This window comes from Caenorhabditis briggsae (assembly GCF_000004555.2).
Source record: "Caenorhabditis briggsae complete genome, chrV, whole genome shotgun sequence".
NCBI lineage: Eukaryota > Metazoa > Nematoda > Chromadorea > Rhabditida > Rhabditidae > Caenorhabditis > Caenorhabditis briggsae.
Genome location: NC_013488.2, coordinates 14,895,842 through 14,911,305, shown reverse-complemented (window position 1 = coordinate 14,911,305; position 15,464 = coordinate 14,895,842). Strand labels below are relative to the sequence as shown.

The 15,464-nt window shown below is 37.7% G+C and overlaps 9 protein-coding genes across 9 annotated transcripts; 4 read left to right on the top strand and 5 right to left on the bottom strand.

The window, feature by feature from the left end:
- Positions 1-92: 92 nt before the first annotated feature.
- CBG04700 lies at positions 93-738 on the bottom strand (the record flags this gene model as incomplete). Its single annotated transcript, XM_002637848.1, has 4 exons — positions 93-185; positions 235-391; positions 446-537; positions 595-738. The coding sequence occupies 4 exons, from the start codon at positions 736-738 to the stop codon at positions 93-95; spliced, it is 486 nt and encodes a 161-aa protein (XP_002637894.1).
- Positions 739-1,726: 988 nt separating this feature from the next.
- Positions 1,727-3,131, top strand: CBG04699 (the record flags this gene model as incomplete). The annotated part of the gene is made up of 4 exons (XM_045238151.1): positions 1,727-2,337; positions 2,468-2,809; positions 2,855-3,008; positions 3,054-3,131. 4 exons carry the CDS (start codon positions 1,727-1,729, stop codon positions 3,129-3,131), a joined length of 1,185 nt encoding a protein of 394 aa, XP_045092738.1.
- Positions 3,132-3,238: 107 nt separating this feature from the next.
- Positions 3,239-4,060, bottom strand: CBG04698 (the record flags this gene model as incomplete). Its single annotated transcript, XM_002637846.1, has 3 exons — positions 3,239-3,364; positions 3,411-3,584; positions 3,629-4,060. The coding sequence occupies 3 exons, from the start codon at positions 4,058-4,060 to the stop codon at positions 3,239-3,241; spliced, it is 732 nt and encodes a 243-aa protein (XP_002637892.1).
- Positions 4,061-4,686: 626 nt separating this feature from the next.
- On the top strand, positions 4,687-5,512 carry CBG04697 (the record flags this gene model as incomplete). The annotated part of the gene is made up of 2 exons (XM_002637845.1): positions 4,687-5,118; positions 5,387-5,512. The coding sequence occupies 2 exons, from the start codon at positions 4,687-4,689 to the stop codon at positions 5,510-5,512; spliced, it is 558 nt and encodes a 185-aa protein (XP_002637891.1).
- A 794-nt stretch (positions 5,513-6,306) lies between these two features.
- On the bottom strand, positions 6,307-7,129 carry CBG04696 (the record flags this gene model as incomplete). The annotated part of the gene is made up of 3 exons (XM_002637844.1): positions 6,307-6,432; positions 6,479-6,652; positions 6,698-7,129. 3 exons carry the CDS (start codon positions 7,127-7,129, stop codon positions 6,307-6,309), a joined length of 732 nt encoding a protein of 243 aa, XP_002637890.1.
- Positions 6,981-7,142, top strand: CBG27229 (the record flags this gene model as incomplete). Its single annotated transcript, XM_045238150.1, has 1 exon — positions 6,981-7,142. One exon carries the CDS (start codon positions 6,981-6,983, stop codon positions 7,140-7,142), a length of 162 nt encoding a protein of 53 aa, XP_045098338.1.
- A 431-nt stretch (positions 7,143-7,573) lies between these two features.
- CBG04695 lies at positions 7,574-8,578 on the top strand (the record flags this gene model as incomplete). The annotated part of the gene is made up of 4 exons (XM_045238149.1): positions 7,574-7,710; positions 7,755-8,187; positions 8,233-8,406; positions 8,453-8,578. 4 exons carry the CDS (start codon positions 7,574-7,576, stop codon positions 8,576-8,578), a joined length of 870 nt encoding a protein of 289 aa, XP_045092737.1.
- Positions 8,579-8,893: 315 nt separating this feature from the next.
- CBG04694 lies at positions 8,894-9,846 on the bottom strand (the record flags this gene model as incomplete). The annotated part of the gene is made up of 4 exons (XM_045238148.1): positions 8,894-8,972; positions 9,058-9,335; positions 9,383-9,568; positions 9,619-9,846. 4 exons carry the CDS (start codon positions 9,844-9,846, stop codon positions 8,894-8,896), a joined length of 771 nt encoding a protein of 256 aa, XP_045092736.1.
- A 1,315-nt stretch (positions 9,847-11,161) lies between these two features.
- On the bottom strand, positions 11,162-14,959 carry CBG04693 (the record flags this gene model as incomplete). Its single annotated transcript, XM_002637841.1, has 5 exons — positions 11,162-11,251; positions 11,967-12,152; positions 14,157-14,462; positions 14,509-14,694; positions 14,738-14,959. The coding sequence occupies 5 exons, from the start codon at positions 14,957-14,959 to the stop codon at positions 11,162-11,164; spliced, it is 990 nt and encodes a 329-aa protein (XP_002637887.1).
- Between the last annotated feature and the right edge of the window lie 505 nt (positions 14,960-15,464).

The following is a 15,464-nucleotide window of genomic DNA, read 5'->3' as shown; positions in this document are numbered from 1 at the left end:
TCGCAATTTAATGAATCATTTGTGTACTCTGAAACTGATAAGGAAACATGGAAACTTTATTGATGATGACGAATTTTGAGTTCAAAAAATCACTAGCACTCCCGATGTGCAATATATCCGGAAAGACAGCAAACTCCAAGAAAAATGGCACCAGAAGCCACAGAAATCCATGCCGAGTATCCAAGCTTAAAGAATTTAAAAGTTTTAGGTCAAAGGCAAAGATCAAATACTTACAGTAATTTCTAAACCACTATCGTCGTATTTTTTAAAGTTGATTGCAAGTAAAATTACAGCAGCAGCGGTCATAATTGAAATTAGAAGAGCAATTATAGAAATTAGAATGAACCATTTTCGACAACCACAGCAAAATCCAGAATGTAATACTCGAGCTCTGAAATTTTTTTTTGATTCCGCATCTTGAAACAAACAAAAAATGAAAACTTACTGTACGATAAAATAGGCAAAAATAGCTGTCAAAGTGAATGCGACTGTGATGAACATCAACCAGCTAGATATTGCTAACCAAGCTTTTTCAGTCTTAAAATGTGGGAAATTTTTCTTAAGAACTCATGGAAAAAGTGCTTCAGAACTCACAGAATAATATGGAACAATTCCTGCACACTCCTGAAGGCGCTCCGTCGTTCCGGAAAGCCAACATGGTGTAAAAACTCCAACAAAGTTGGCAATCGAGGCTAGAGCTATCAGAATACCAAGCCCATACACTTTTCTATGGGTCATTTTTAAAGTTTGTTGAACGGTTGGAATGCATGCTTTTGAGGTTTTTATATTTCTTATCAAAATTTTTGGTATGTTTATTCAAGTAGAGTTTTAAAGGAGGCCAGAGACAAAAAAAAAGTGATATTTTGCATAGAGAACCCCCATGAGGGGTTGAACTCATGACAGGCAGCTCAGGGGTACAGCGCCGCTACCGGCTGAGCTACGGGGGCGCGAAGGCTCCTGACGGCCGATGGTCTACATAAGCGCGGCGCGATTTCGTCCCCCGAACTGTCGCCCGAAATTTTTGCTGTCTCGCCTCCTTTGAGGCATTTTGTTGGTTTTATAAGTAGAAAATGACAAATTATCATTTCCAAATAAAAGTTGCTAGTTCAGTTTCCATGAAATGTGAAAATTTGAATTTAGAACAGTCCTAACTATTGATAGTTCTCAAAAACCAGTCATACTTTTTTTGGAGTGACAGAATGCGTTTTGAAATGACTGTGTACAGTGATCAGCGTTAACAGAGCGCCTGACTTTAGTGCCGCTTTCAAATATGATATTGATCGGCCCTCAGAAATATATTTTTATTTTATGTCTACCTCTTCTACATTGGTTCGCTTTTTATAGATAAAATCTTTGCAACTATCATTTTCAAAAAATTTTCAAACACAACCTTTTTTTTTCGATAAATTCCGATCTTACTTGGTTTTTTGCACTACAATCTCCTTGCAAAAGATATTTTTCAAACTTTTGAACTTCTAACTTTTGCAACAAAAACAATTTCGTTTGATCTCTATAATTTGAAATGAAATTTCAAATAACATCATGATTTCAAAAAACCAATTATCTTTGAAACTACCAATTAGTTTTTAGATTGTCAACAACTAAGATCCCCGAATTATTTCATAAATAATAACAGCTTGCCTAGTCGTACCAGCTACGGCTGAATCATATTCTCGAATTTTTTTCCCTGATATATATTTTTTTCAAAAAGGCAAAACTTCGAAAAATGGTTTACAACTGGACCGCTTACACTGATTATGGCCATTTCGAGTATGATCCTCAAGATATCGATTATGAGTTCCATTTGGTTACTTTTGTGACATACCACGGTAGAATAATTAACAGCTATTTTTGGATTGCAGCAATTGTTTTGAATCTTTTTCATATTCTCATACTAATTCAAAAGCAAATGCGCTCCAGTGCAATTTTCATTTATATGCTCGCAGTTGCTATATCCGATGTTATCAGTTTCATTCTTTCATTCCTTTTCAAAGAAGGGGATAACTCACATGTCGAAATAATGCCAATAATTCAAGAGTTCAATGATGATTTTTGGTGTTTTGAAGATCCATGGAAGCCTATAAACTTTTTACTTCAAATGGTTTATTCAGGATTCGGTATCTGCAAAAAAGTCTCCATTCTATTGGCAATTATCATGGCAGTTATCCGAACGTTGTCTATTTTATTTCCAATGAGCAATAAAATACAGAATATGGCTCAGCATAGGATGACCTTCTTTGTCATTTTTCTAGTAGTTTTAGTTTCTTTCCTACTTGAAACTAAAGTCATCTTGTGGAATGCTAGAATATTTCGCATCAAAGATATTCTTGGAAATTAGTGAGTTTAAAGTAGGGAGGGGGAGGTGATTTCACGGATTTTTTTTGGAGTTATGGCATATATAGATTTTTCTTATATCCCCCAACCATTGAGAAATTTTAAGAACTGTTAACAACACTTAATATTACAGCTGTCCTGATCCACCCAAGGAAGATCTGGAGAAGTATGTTCTTGTGATTCCACAAAAGATACTACTATGGACGACAATTACTTCTGCAATGATCGAAATATCTCTAAAACTCCTCCCTGCTGCAATTTATCCTGTCCTCACAATTTTTCTCATTCGAGAGCTAAAAGCAATCAAAAATCGGAGAGCAGACATGAGAAGTCAGCAAAATCAAAATACGAATAATACAACTTCTCTTATCACTTTCATGACAATCGTTTTTATGATCACCGAAATGTGGGCGGGGATTATTTCGGTTCTTTGGATTTTGAATAACATTTGGCCGGAAATTTTCAATGCTTTTCTGTAGGTCTAAATTCTAGAAGATTCGTATTGACAGATAATATTCAGCTCAATGACATATATTTCAAACCAAGGAGCTACATTGACAAGATCAATAAACTCCATATCTCATCCAATCGTTTGTATTCTGATGTCAACACAGTATCGAGATACATTCAGAGATGTTTTCTACGGTAATGCAATCAGCAAGAAAGCGATCAAGGTGAGTCATCCGCCTTGGCATTTTTTGATTCGGAAAATGTTTCAGCTCATGAAACTGGATTCCGGGGTATCTAGCAAAACAGCTTCAGAAGTTTCTCAGCATCCTTCAACCTTTAATAGTTGATACATCGGAACATATTGATAATATATTTGAAGGCTTTTGAAAGGTTCGATAATTTATTGTATGTACAGAATAAATGTTCAATATATACAAACGTCGTAATGAAATTATTAGACTGCAACTTGCGGAGTCTCTGGAACAGATGGAACTTCTGGAAGTTCTGGAACAACTCCTCCGCTTCCTGCTTGGAGTGTCTTTTCAACTTGAGAAGCAATGTAGAAGATGGTGTCGATTTCCTGGGAAATATAATTAAATTGAATGTAGACGAGTCAGTAAACTTACAACTGGGAACTTCTGTTTCAGAGCATCAACGGCTTCCTTCTGTTTCTCAAGTGTTAGATCCTTATTGTTTAGAATGGTAAACAACTGGTCGAATACTGATTGAAGGTTGTTGAGGACTTTACTAATTGCAGCCAAAAGTTTAGAGACAAGATCGGTGACTGTAGCCAAGAGTTGCTGAATTTCAAATTATCAAAAAACATATCAGATTTCTGACTCACGTCAAGAACACCCTCCGGGAGCAGAGCATCGAGTCGGGAGAGGAGTTCACTGATTGGAAGATCTTCTCCAAGAAGATCAGTAATTTTTTGAATAGTTTCTTCAGGAAGATCTCCGAGGATATCAGTCAAAAATGATGGAATTTCAGTGATATTCCCGAGAATAGGTAATCCCAATCCACCTGGATTTCCACCAAGAACACTCAAAAGATTTTGAAGAACATCTTGGTTTCCTCCAAGAAGATCTCCCACAATTCCACCGATTCCTTCTCCATTTCCTCCTCCAATGATTCCTCCTAAACCACCGTCGCTTCCTCCAACAACACCCCCAATTCCTCCGTTTTCTCCTCCTCCGATAATTGATCCGAGATCAGGAAGAGCCGAAGCAAGGGCAAGGGAAGCAATGAGAGCAAAGGCAACTTTGGATGAACACATGACTGAAAAAGCTTTAAATATTTAAAAAAAACTGATTTTAAAAACCAAATGAATGGAACAGGATGACTTTTCAGTGAATCGACGGTCCATTTTATACCTAGTGTAACAGGAAGATCTTTGTCAGAATCCAATATTTTCAAAACACAAATTTGATTTTTGAGCATTTTATTAACTTTATTCATACTAGAAACTTATTCAAAACAGATGATCTCCGAACACCAGACGGTCACTCTATCATCATTTTGTATCAGTTTCGAATTTACATAAAACAGTTGTCCAACTATCAATAGTAGAATCCTTCCAGATATTGAGTGTATTCTATCTCAAAAATGAGAAATCATTAAGCTAAAAGAACTGAAGTTTTTCTTACAATGAAACAGTGATTCTTCCTTACAGCTCTATTCATCGTATAAAGGGATCTGTGTCGTCTATGAAAATAGATATTTTCAAAACAAAGTGTCCATTTGAATAATCTGAATAAAAATAGTTATTTTAAGGATATAATCCGGTTGATGGTGTCTGAAACAAGAAACAATAACCGTATAAAAAGAACTTCAGATGGTGTGGATCGTATCTTTTCTCGTTTCTATTTTCTACAATCTCATCTGAAAATTCAGTTTTCCGTCATGTGTTCATCCAAAGTTGCCATTGCTCTGATTGCTTCCCTTGCCTTCTCTTCGGCTCTTCCAATTCTTGATGGAATAATCGGAGGAGGTGATAATGGAGGAATTGGAGGAGTTGTTGGTGGAGGAGACGGTGGTTTAGGAGGAATCATTGGAGGAGGGAATGGAGGAGGAATTGGTGGAATTGTTGGTGATCTTCTTGGAGGAGATCAAGATGTCCTCCAAAATCTTTTGAGTGTTCTTGGTGGAAATCCAGGTGGATTGGGATTACCTATTCTCGGAAATATCACTGAAATTCCATCATTTTTGTCTCATATCCTCGGAGATCTTCCTGAAGAAACTATTCAAAAAATTACTGATCTTCTTGGAGAAGATCATCCAATCAGTGAACTCCTCTCCCGACTCGATGCTCTGCTCCCGGAGGGTGTTCTTGAGGTGAGTCAGAAATCTGATCTATTTTTTGGTAAATGTGAAATTCAGCGACTCCTTGCCAACAGTCGCCGATGTAGTATCTAGAAGTTCGGATGCAAGTAGTAAAGTCCTCAGTAGCCGTCAATCAGTATTCGAGCAAAGTATGACCATTCTGAACAATAAGGATAATAGCACGTGAGAGAACAAAAGGAAGCCGTTGATGCTGTGAAACAAAAGTTCCCAGTTGTAAGTTCACTAACTCGTCTACATTCGAATGAATCATATTTGTCAGGAAATCGACACCATCTTCTACATTGCTTCTCAAGTTGAAAAGACACTCCAAGGAGGAAGCGGAGGAGTTGTTCCAGAACTTCCAGAAGTTCCATCTGTTCCAGAGACTCCACAAGTTCCAGTCTAAATACATCATTACGACACTTGTATATATTGAACATTTATTCTGTACATACAATAAATTATTGAACATTCCAAAAATCTTTAATTATTGTCAATATGTGAAACATATCACGATGATATTCAACAAATTTATAAGTTGGAGGAATCCCTTAAAATAGAGTACTTTTTTGAATATTATCTGAAAATTGCGAAAAAAATACGATTAAAAATTATTTAAATTTCATCGAAAGATTGAAAAAAATTAACTCGCAAAATAATACGACAGGTAGTGAAATTTTTGAAAAAAGGAAGGAAACTTTTTTCAGTAAAGGTTGTATCAGATTCGATTTGATGGGACGACCATTGTTGCTTATCACATCGAAAATTCGAGAATCCATAGACAGAAAGAGGGGCTTCTTGGCAGTTTCTGCTCCGCCATCAACCAGGCACCAATGATGATATTAAGGTTCGTTATGATGTCATAGCTTACGTTTTTATCGTAAATCTTTCTCATCATAGATCCACAAACGTTTTTAAAAATGCTTGGATCAGGAGAACATGCTGGCACCCGGTATCTTGATTTCCATGGTCACCTCTCCAATTGGATGTTGCGATTTAGGTCACGTTTCAGAGTTACCACAAGATTCATGTTTCTCTAACGTTTTGTTTTTGAGTTTTGTTATGTCGAACTACTGCGGGTAATTAACAGCCAACCTGTATTCTACATATTGACAATAATTAAAAATTTTTGGAATGTTCGATAATTTATTGTATGTACAGAATAAATGTTCAATATATACAAGTGTCGTAATGATGTATTTAGACTGGAACTTGTGGAGTCTCTGGAACAGATAGAACTTCTGGAAGTTCTGGAACAACTCCTCCGCTTCCTCCTTGGAGTGTCTTTTCAACTTGAGAAGCAATGTAGAAGATGATGTCGATTTCCTGACAAATATGATTCATTCGAATGTAGACGAGTTAGTGAACTTACAACTGGGAACTTTTGTTTCAGAGCATCAACGGCTTCCTTTTGTTTCTCAAGTGTTAGATCCTTATTGTTCAGAATGGTAGACAATTGCTCGAATACTGATTGAAGGTTACTGAGGACTTTACTAATTGCAGCCAAAAGTTTGGAGACAAGATCGGCGACTGTGGCAAGGAGTTGCTGAATTTCACATTTACCAAAAAATAGATCAGATTTCTGACTCACCTCAAGAACACCCTCCGGGAGCAGAGCATCGAGTCGGGAGAGGAGTTCACTGATTGGAAGATCTTCTCCAAGAAGATCAGTGATTTTTTGAATAGTTTCTTCAGGAAGATCTCCGAGGATATCAGTCAAAAATGATGGAATTTCAGTGATATTTCCGAGAATAGGTAATCCCAATCCACCTGGATTTCCACCAAGAACACTCAAAAGATTTTGGAGGACATCTTGATCTCCTCCAAGAAGATCACCAACAATTCCACCAATTCCTCCTCCATTCCCTCCTCCAATGATTCCTCCTAAACCACCGTCTCCTCCACCAACAACTCCTCCAATTCCTCCATTATCACCTCCTCCGATTATTCCATCAAGAATTGGAAGAGCCGAAGAGAAGGCAAGGGAAGCAATCAGAGCAATGGCAACTTTGGATGAACACATGACGGAAAACTGAATTTTCAGATGAGATTGTAGAAAATAGAAACGAGAAAAGATACGATCCACACCATCTGAAGTTCTTTTTATACGGTTATTGTTTCTTGTTTCAGACACCATCAACCGGATTATATCCTTAAAATAACTATTTTTATTCAGATTATTCAAATGGACACTTTGTTTTGAAAATATCTATTTTCATAGACGACACAGATCCCTTTATACGATGAATAGAGCTGTAAGGAAGAATCACTGTTTCATTGTAAGAAAAACTTCAGTTCTTTTAGCTTAATGATTTCTCATTTTTGAGATAGAATACACTCAATATCTGGAAGGATTCTACTATTGATAGTTGGACAACTGTTTTATGTAAATTCGAAACTGATACAAAATGATGATAGAGTGACCGTCTGGTGTTCGGAGATCATCTGTTTTGAATAAGTTTCTAGTATGAATAAAGTTAATAAAATGCTCAAAAATCAAATTTGTGTTTTGAAAATATTGGATTCTGACAAAGATCTTCCTGTTACACTAGGTATAAAATGGACCGTCGATTCACTGAAAAGTCATCCTGTTCCATTCATTTGGTTTTTAAAATCAGTTTTTTTAAAAATATTTAAAGCTTTTTCAGTCTGTGTTCATCCAAAGTTGCCTTTGCTCTCATTGCTTCCCTTGCCCTTGCTTCGGCTCTTCCTGATCTCGGATCAATTATCGGAGGAGGAGAAAACGGAGGAATTGGGGGTGTTGTTGGAGGAAGCGACGGTGGTTTAGGAGGAATCATTGGAGGAGGAAATGGAGAAGGAATCGGTGGAATTGTGGGAGATCTTCTTGGAGGAAACCAAGATGTTCTTCAAAATCTTTTGAGTGTTCTTGGTGGAAATCCAGGTGGATTGGGATTACCTATTCCCGGGAATATCACTGAAATTCCATCATTTTTGACTGATATCCTCGGAGATCTTCCTGAAGAAACTATTCAAAAAATCACTGATCTTCTTGGAGAAGATCTTCCAATCAGTGAACTCCTCTCCCGACTCGATGCTCTGCTCCCGGAGGGTGTTCTTGAGGTGAGTCAGAAATCTGATCTATTTTTTGATAAATGTGAAATTCAGCAACTCTTGGCAACCGTCGCCGAACTTGTCTCCAAACTTCTCGCTGCCATTAGTAAAGTCCTCAACAACCTTCAACCAGTATTCGACCAATTGTCCGACATTCTGAACAATAAGAATCAAAAACTCGAGCAACAGGCCCAAGCCATTGATGCTCTGAAACAGAAGTTCCCAGTTGTAAGTTTACTGAATTGTCTACATTTAATTTAATTATATTTTCCAGGAAATCGACACCATCTTCTACATTGCTTCTCAAGTTGAAAAGACACTCCAAGGAGGAAACGGAGGAGTTGTTCCAGAACTTCCAGAAGTTCCATCTGTTCCAGAGACTCCACAAATTCCATTCTAATAATTTCCTTACGACATTTGTATATATTGAAAACTGTATTATAAATATCGAACATTCATTCATTTAACCAACAATTCATCAAAGTATCAGAAAACAACATACCGGATTGAAATCAAAACAGAAAACAAAATACCGTATTTTCTCTAATGAAAGCCCACCTAATTGAAGTTCGTGCCAGTGCGGCTCGTCTATTCGGTTATTGTAGGCATTTTCTTTTTTTCAATAAAAAATTCTGGTAAATTCAGTTTTTGGTGATTTTCTCAGAGAAATGTTAAAAAATAGAATCCAATAAACTAGGGAGCAAACGGTTTTTCTTCATAGCGTTGCAGACTTTCTCGACTCGTAGTGAAATGTTTGAGAACAAACCAGAACATTCATTTTGGCGGAAACAATCCTGGAATTGAATTGAATTCAGTTTAGAAACAGAAAGTGAATGTGTCACCCGAGCATCTTTGCAGACATCCGTAATGCTCCAAAACCGGTCATTCATAAACCAGTTGTAAACCAGCTCAAGCGGCGAGAGACCGGAGGTTGCAACATCAATCAGTTCCGCAAAGATTCCCATGCATTCTTGTTCTAAAAACATGTGATAGGGGTCGCAAGTTCGAATTTCTGGCTTGTTGGTCATGTATTCCACGAGATAGTTGTAGCTTTTCACAAAGAACTTTCTTGAAGTATCGTTGCAGTTCTCCTCGATATGATTCATAAAACATTCTTCACCTTCCATGAAGGTCTTATATTTCTTATCCATTTCATTCTGAAAGTATAAAAGTAAATCTTGAACTATCAATTTTAAGTATATACCTGGAAGGATGGAAATTTCGCATAACAAGATGAGTCCTCAGTTTTGTTAGCAACATACGCTTTCTGGTGGAATTTTTGAAGACATTTTTGGTTTTCAGCGTAGAAGAATAGTGAATAACTGCACACCTTGTCTATATCATTGCGTAGGGCATCGGCTTCAGAACAGTTCAAATCAGACACACATCCCTGAAAATAACTAGTGGTTTGGAAAATATCAGAAGAATTACTGCACTCACTTTCGCCTCCTGACAGAGCTTCTCCAAGTTTTGATAATACATTGGGTCATGAATACGGTCAGTATAGAGCTTTGGGTACTGATTGATGACTTCAATGATTGGGGCACAGAGGGAGATCGACAGTTTCTCTTCATCTCGACATTGATGGAGAACTTCTTGAGACTTGTTGCCTGCTTCAGAGCATTGAATGATGGACAGCACCAGTAGAAGATGTAGAAGAACGCACATGCTGAAAATTTCCATTAGTTTTATCGTAAAATCTAGAATAGAAAAACGTCCTGACTTTTAACTTAAACTCTTTATCTCGGTTCCTGTCAAAGGTATGAAAAAGTTGTCAACTGATAAATTGCTCAAAATAATGTAACAAACATTTTATCAGTTAAAAAAGTTTTGACATCTTTCACAGGAATCGAGATAATTGAGCACAAAGTTGACGGCTTAGGCGGACTGCTATTAGAGGAAAAACGGTGGTTTCGAGAAAAGAGAAAAATCATGTTAAGATGCTATCAGCAGTGTGAAGGTAGGATAAGTGAACCACGAAATCTGGCCAAGAGGTAACAAAAGAATCTAATCAAGAACTCGTCAAACTTTGGAATGAACGAAAAAACCCATTGAACCTCGACACTTGATTTATTTCGCTTTTTTTCGAGGATCGCCAGGAGAACGAAATGTCGTTTGCACATGTGGTGTCTTGTCAATCAAAAAACCATTATTTTTTAAATAATGGACGGAGTTTTCGAAACGAATGGAGCCAGAGCACACTTGAAAAACAGGGGCCGGCTGAGTCTGATCGGGTCAGGATGGAACGGGTCGGAAATTCTCAGGTCCCTGCTCGATTCGTCTCGGTTTTCCACAGTTACAAAAATTCTGAACCGAGATACGCTGGGCCGGGCCTTGAGAATTCTGGAAAAGCGCGACCTATCCCGTTGCAATTATGGTATAGGTCAGGATGTTATGGGATTTTTGCATCATTTCAAAGAAGGATAGTGCTTGAATGTTATCAGAACATTTGACTTCCCTTTCGGTGTGAAGAACATGAACTAATTATAGATGGTTGAGAAAAAAAAACAAATTTGGTGATAAGGATTGACAGTTTTTTTCTGTGATTAATTAAATGGATAACCAAGAGTTAGGCTAGGTATGGGCAGAAGAAAGCCAAATCGCGAACATCTAGTATAACTACTTACTATTAGATTCATCTTAGAGCCATCAGCGAAATAACTCTCCCCGTCGTAAAGAACGATGACAGAAGACACCCCCATGAAAATCAAAGATGTGCAATAATTCATGACTAACGATGAGCTCAAACTCAAAACTGTGTAAGACGGACCACTTTTGAATGTGTGAGAGGTAGATAAGAGATGGGAGCATTAATCAAAATTAATTTGTTAAGATGGCTGAGAAAACTCGAGAGGAGAGTTAACGACAATTGTTTAACGATGTTGGCTGGTTCTTTTTTGTTTAGAAACGAGTAAAGGGGTTTTTGTAGTCCTTGGATAAAAATAGCGGAAGGATTTATTCAAAATGGAACATTTGGCAAAAATCAAAGCCATTCACTGAGCTCTTCACATTTTTGGCTTAGTTCCGCTTTGTCTACCGAATCGAAAATGCATCTATGCTCGGCATAACAAATCTGAAATTATATAAATTCAGCCGTCTACAACGTACGGGGTGGATCACAAGCACCCGGACTGATAAAATAGGACATCGTCTTTATCAAAGCTCAAAATCAGTACAAAGCTTTGATCCGATTTTATGTTACTTGAGTCCGGGTAATTATGCACCACACTGTAATTCACCACTCACCTGAGTCTCTTTACAAAGTTTGAAGGCGTCTCTGGCTCTGGAACCCCGAAAAAATATTCTAAACCCGTTCAAAGTTTAAATTTTATCATCAGTTTCATCTTCTACAACATGACAGCGAAGGGCTTTGTATTGATGATAGTCGTCTTCACAGTCATGAATCTTTGGTAAAGTAGAAATTGTGTTCACGAATTCGTCAAATCGGTTCGCGAAATACTCTATATGTCGTAGCAATTGTCTTTCACAAAACTCAAAAAACAGAAATTTCCATCATTGTAAGCTTCACGCCTCTTGTCGAGATCTTCTTGAAAATTATGACCCACATTCACCGCAAACAGACTATTAGAAAGACAACCCGAACTTTCATCTTTGAGCCAATTTATCTCGGTTCCTGTGCAAGGTATCAAAAAGTACTTTACAGATAAAACGTTGCTGATTTTATGAATAACATTTTGTCAGTTGGCCACTTTTTGATATCTTTCACAGGAACTGGGATAATTGAGCTCAGCTTGCACACACAGGGTTTGCTTCTATTTTGAAAGTACCTCAAGAAAGGGATACATCTTCAGACAGGCCAGTTCTTCTTGATTTCGATGGTATCGAACCGATTTTATAAAATCAATTAGACATCTGTTCTTGTCAGGAAAGTAATGAATCAACTCATGACACACATTGTCGATATGAACTACTTTTGACGAGTGTGGTTCACAGCTGAGCTCATTGTAACATTTCTGAAAGTGAGAATGTTAAGGCTAGAAAAAAAGAAAGTAAGGACCTTTGTTCTTCTACAAATGTTGATTACACTATGATAAAACTGCAGGAGAATTTCTTCTTATTTATATCTTGCTTGATATCCTTTCAATTGAGTTAACAGTGGCTCACAAACAGTCTTCGCAATATAATTTGAATTTTTGAATTCTACATTTCAATTCTACATTCACTTGATCAAATGCTATGTTCTCCCGATTCTTGAATATTGTTCTGTAGTTTATTCCCCTCCGCCTTCTTCTCGCCTTGCTATAAAACTAGAATCTCCCTTAAGATTTTTCTCTAAGCGTATTTTCCAGCGTTGTAATATCCAGTACAGTTCCTATTCTGATCGTCTCTCTATCCTCAATATGTTCTCCATTCGACATCGTAGGCTAAAAGCTCAACTAATTCTTCTCTATAAATTTTTAAATGGCTCCGCCTACTTTCCTAACCTAAATGCACATGTCAAATACTCCTCCTCCCCTCGTCGCCCTATGAACTTAATTAATGTTCAGCCCTACTCCTCTGACTATTTTTCTTCAATTGTTCCCATGTGGAACGCCATCACTTCCCAAGTTACCCGATTTCTCCTACCTTCCGAGTTTGAATTTTTAATTTCTTCCAGTATTACTCGTTATTGATATATTTGCTCTCCTATTTTTCTTTTTTCTTTTCTCTTCTTATACCGGTTCCTGTGTCAAATATCTAAATTATCCCGTTTCCCCTCCCCTACTCAGATCGGCCTCGTAAGGGGCATTTTTCTGAGTCTTTCATGTCTTGCCCTCTAATGTTTTATTACACCTGATCAATAAACAAGTTAAATTAAATATGTCGTTGTATTTCGGAACAGTTTGGAAGAATTTCTCCGGCAGATGCTGTTGCGATTAGGAGCATAAAGAAAATGATCAAAAGAGGCATCACTCCGCGAAAATGATATTTCTGAATCTCGTTTAATGAAACTTCTCTAATAGAATCCCACCGTATACGTACATTTTGAGCACAATTATGTATCTCGGTTCCTTTGAATGATATCAAAAAGTTTGTCACTGATAAATTATTTATCTTAGTATCCCCAATATTTTATTTGTTGCCAAATTTTTGATATGTTTCATAGGAACCGATATATTTCAGTTCAAAGTGGACGTATTGGAAGGGCTTCTATTATAGCATTTACGATAGTTGTAAATTTAGAAAATTGGAATCAAACCAACTGAAGAATCAAGAACGAAAAAAAGACAGGAATTTGAAAAAAAATACTGCAAAGTGAGACAGTTTGGTCTCGATTGGGGTGTACTCCACCAAAAAGTGTTATCGACTACAACTTATTCTTATCTGTCATTCATCAGAATCTTATCGTTAATGATTCCATAACATTATCAGGAACACCGGTTCTGTTCTTGGCATTTTACAAACCCCACATGGGTGAAACAAGCTTGTCATTGGCAGAAGAATGATCTCCCGACAATCCTAGAAAAAACTTTTTAAATTTTACTTCACTCGGCTGTCAGCTTGCAACTTCTGGACGGAAGTTGAGGGGGGGGGGTTGGCTTTTGTACGAATCTTGGTCAGATTTTGGTCAGAAACTGCCCACTGGTAGCAGTGGGACGGACAATGGTCGGATTTAATGGCCGGAATTTGAAGGCACTGCATGTGAAGAGGTCGGAAGCTGGCCGATAGTTTGTCGGATCTTGGTCGGCTTAACACAATGTCTTTGCCGTAATCTGACCAAACTCTGGCTAGAAGTAACCGGCGACGCCTGAGCAGGGATGTATTTGAAGAAGGGAAATAGAAGAAAAACAAAACGAGGGAAAATAATATAATTCATTTAGTTCGCTCAATCAGAGCTCAATAACATTTATTGGCCTGCATTTCCACAAAGTTGTTGTATTTTCGTAGGAATAACACTAGAGGAAAAACACTCGTCTCCAGCAATGCATTCCTGCAAAAAACTATTTTTTGAAATGAATTAGCGGTTTCTCCCCTACCCGAATATCTTCACACGCTTTTTCCACAGCCAACGACTGTGAGCCTCCAAAGAGCCTATCGAAAAAGCCTCTATTTTTTATTCTCTTCTCCTTTTCAGCCAATAAGACGTGGCACCGCATATGCTTCATTTGTTGGTACTCGGTTCCACAGTCGTTGACTCTTGGGTCGATAGAGATGGCAATCACAATTTTTTCATATCTTTTCGAAAAGTAATGATGTGAATTCCAGGAGCAGTTATTTTTTACATAATCCATGAAACAGTATTTCCCGTCAGTATACGCGGTGTGTCTTCTAGCTGTATCGTTCTGCAATTTTAAAATCAGACAATGTGTGAAATTAGAAAAAACTTACTTCCATGAAAGGATACTGAAGAAGACAAGGTGGCTCTGGTAACGAGGGAGCATTGTAAGCAGCAGAGAAGAAACTCATTAAGCATTCTCTGTTTTCCGGGAACATCCAAATATTGAAATCACAAGCCTCGTCCAAAGCAACTCGATATCTTCTGGCTTCATGGCATTTTAGGGGCTCATAGCATTCCTAAAAAAATGGTTTTCTACTGTCTGCAATTTCAAGAACTCACCATCGCCAGCTCACATGCTGCATCAATTTCTTTATAAAACTCGGGAGCTGCTCCGCTGTTGGAATATTTTTCCCGAATTTTCATAATGTCAAATCTCATTGGGTTGCAAGTCAGCAACGCTTTCAGTGTCTCATTGTGAGTGCATTGAGGGAGATGCGGAGGAGACTGGGATGACAAAGCAAAACCGAAGAAGAATGCAAATGAAATAAGGTGGATCAGCATTACTGAAAGTAAGGTAATAGCTTAAAACGATAGAGAGCATACTTGTAATCTGGGCCTTTGCCGGGCCTTCGCGGGCCCTGCCATAATTTCTTTCAGAATCTATATTTTCGAACCAACTAAATCAGATATGATAGAGCTCCACGAGTACTACAAAACGGTATTATTTTGAATACTGTATCTTATCTATGAACAAAGTTACAGATCATAAAGTGGCTTAAAGTTACAGATAATAAAGTGGCTTAAAGTTACAGATCATAAAGTGGCTTAAAGTTACAGATCATAAAGTGTTCTCGCAGGGCCCGGCAGGCCCGGGGCGGGCCTGCTTTTTTTGCTCCTTTTGCTCTGTAACTCTGTTCATAGACAAGATACAGTATTCCAAATAATACCGTTTTGTAGTACTCGTGGAGCTCTATCATACCTGATTGAGTTGGTTCGAAAACATTGATTCTGAAAGAAGTTATGGCAGGGCCCGCGAAAGCGCGGCAAAGGCCCGGATTACAAGTAT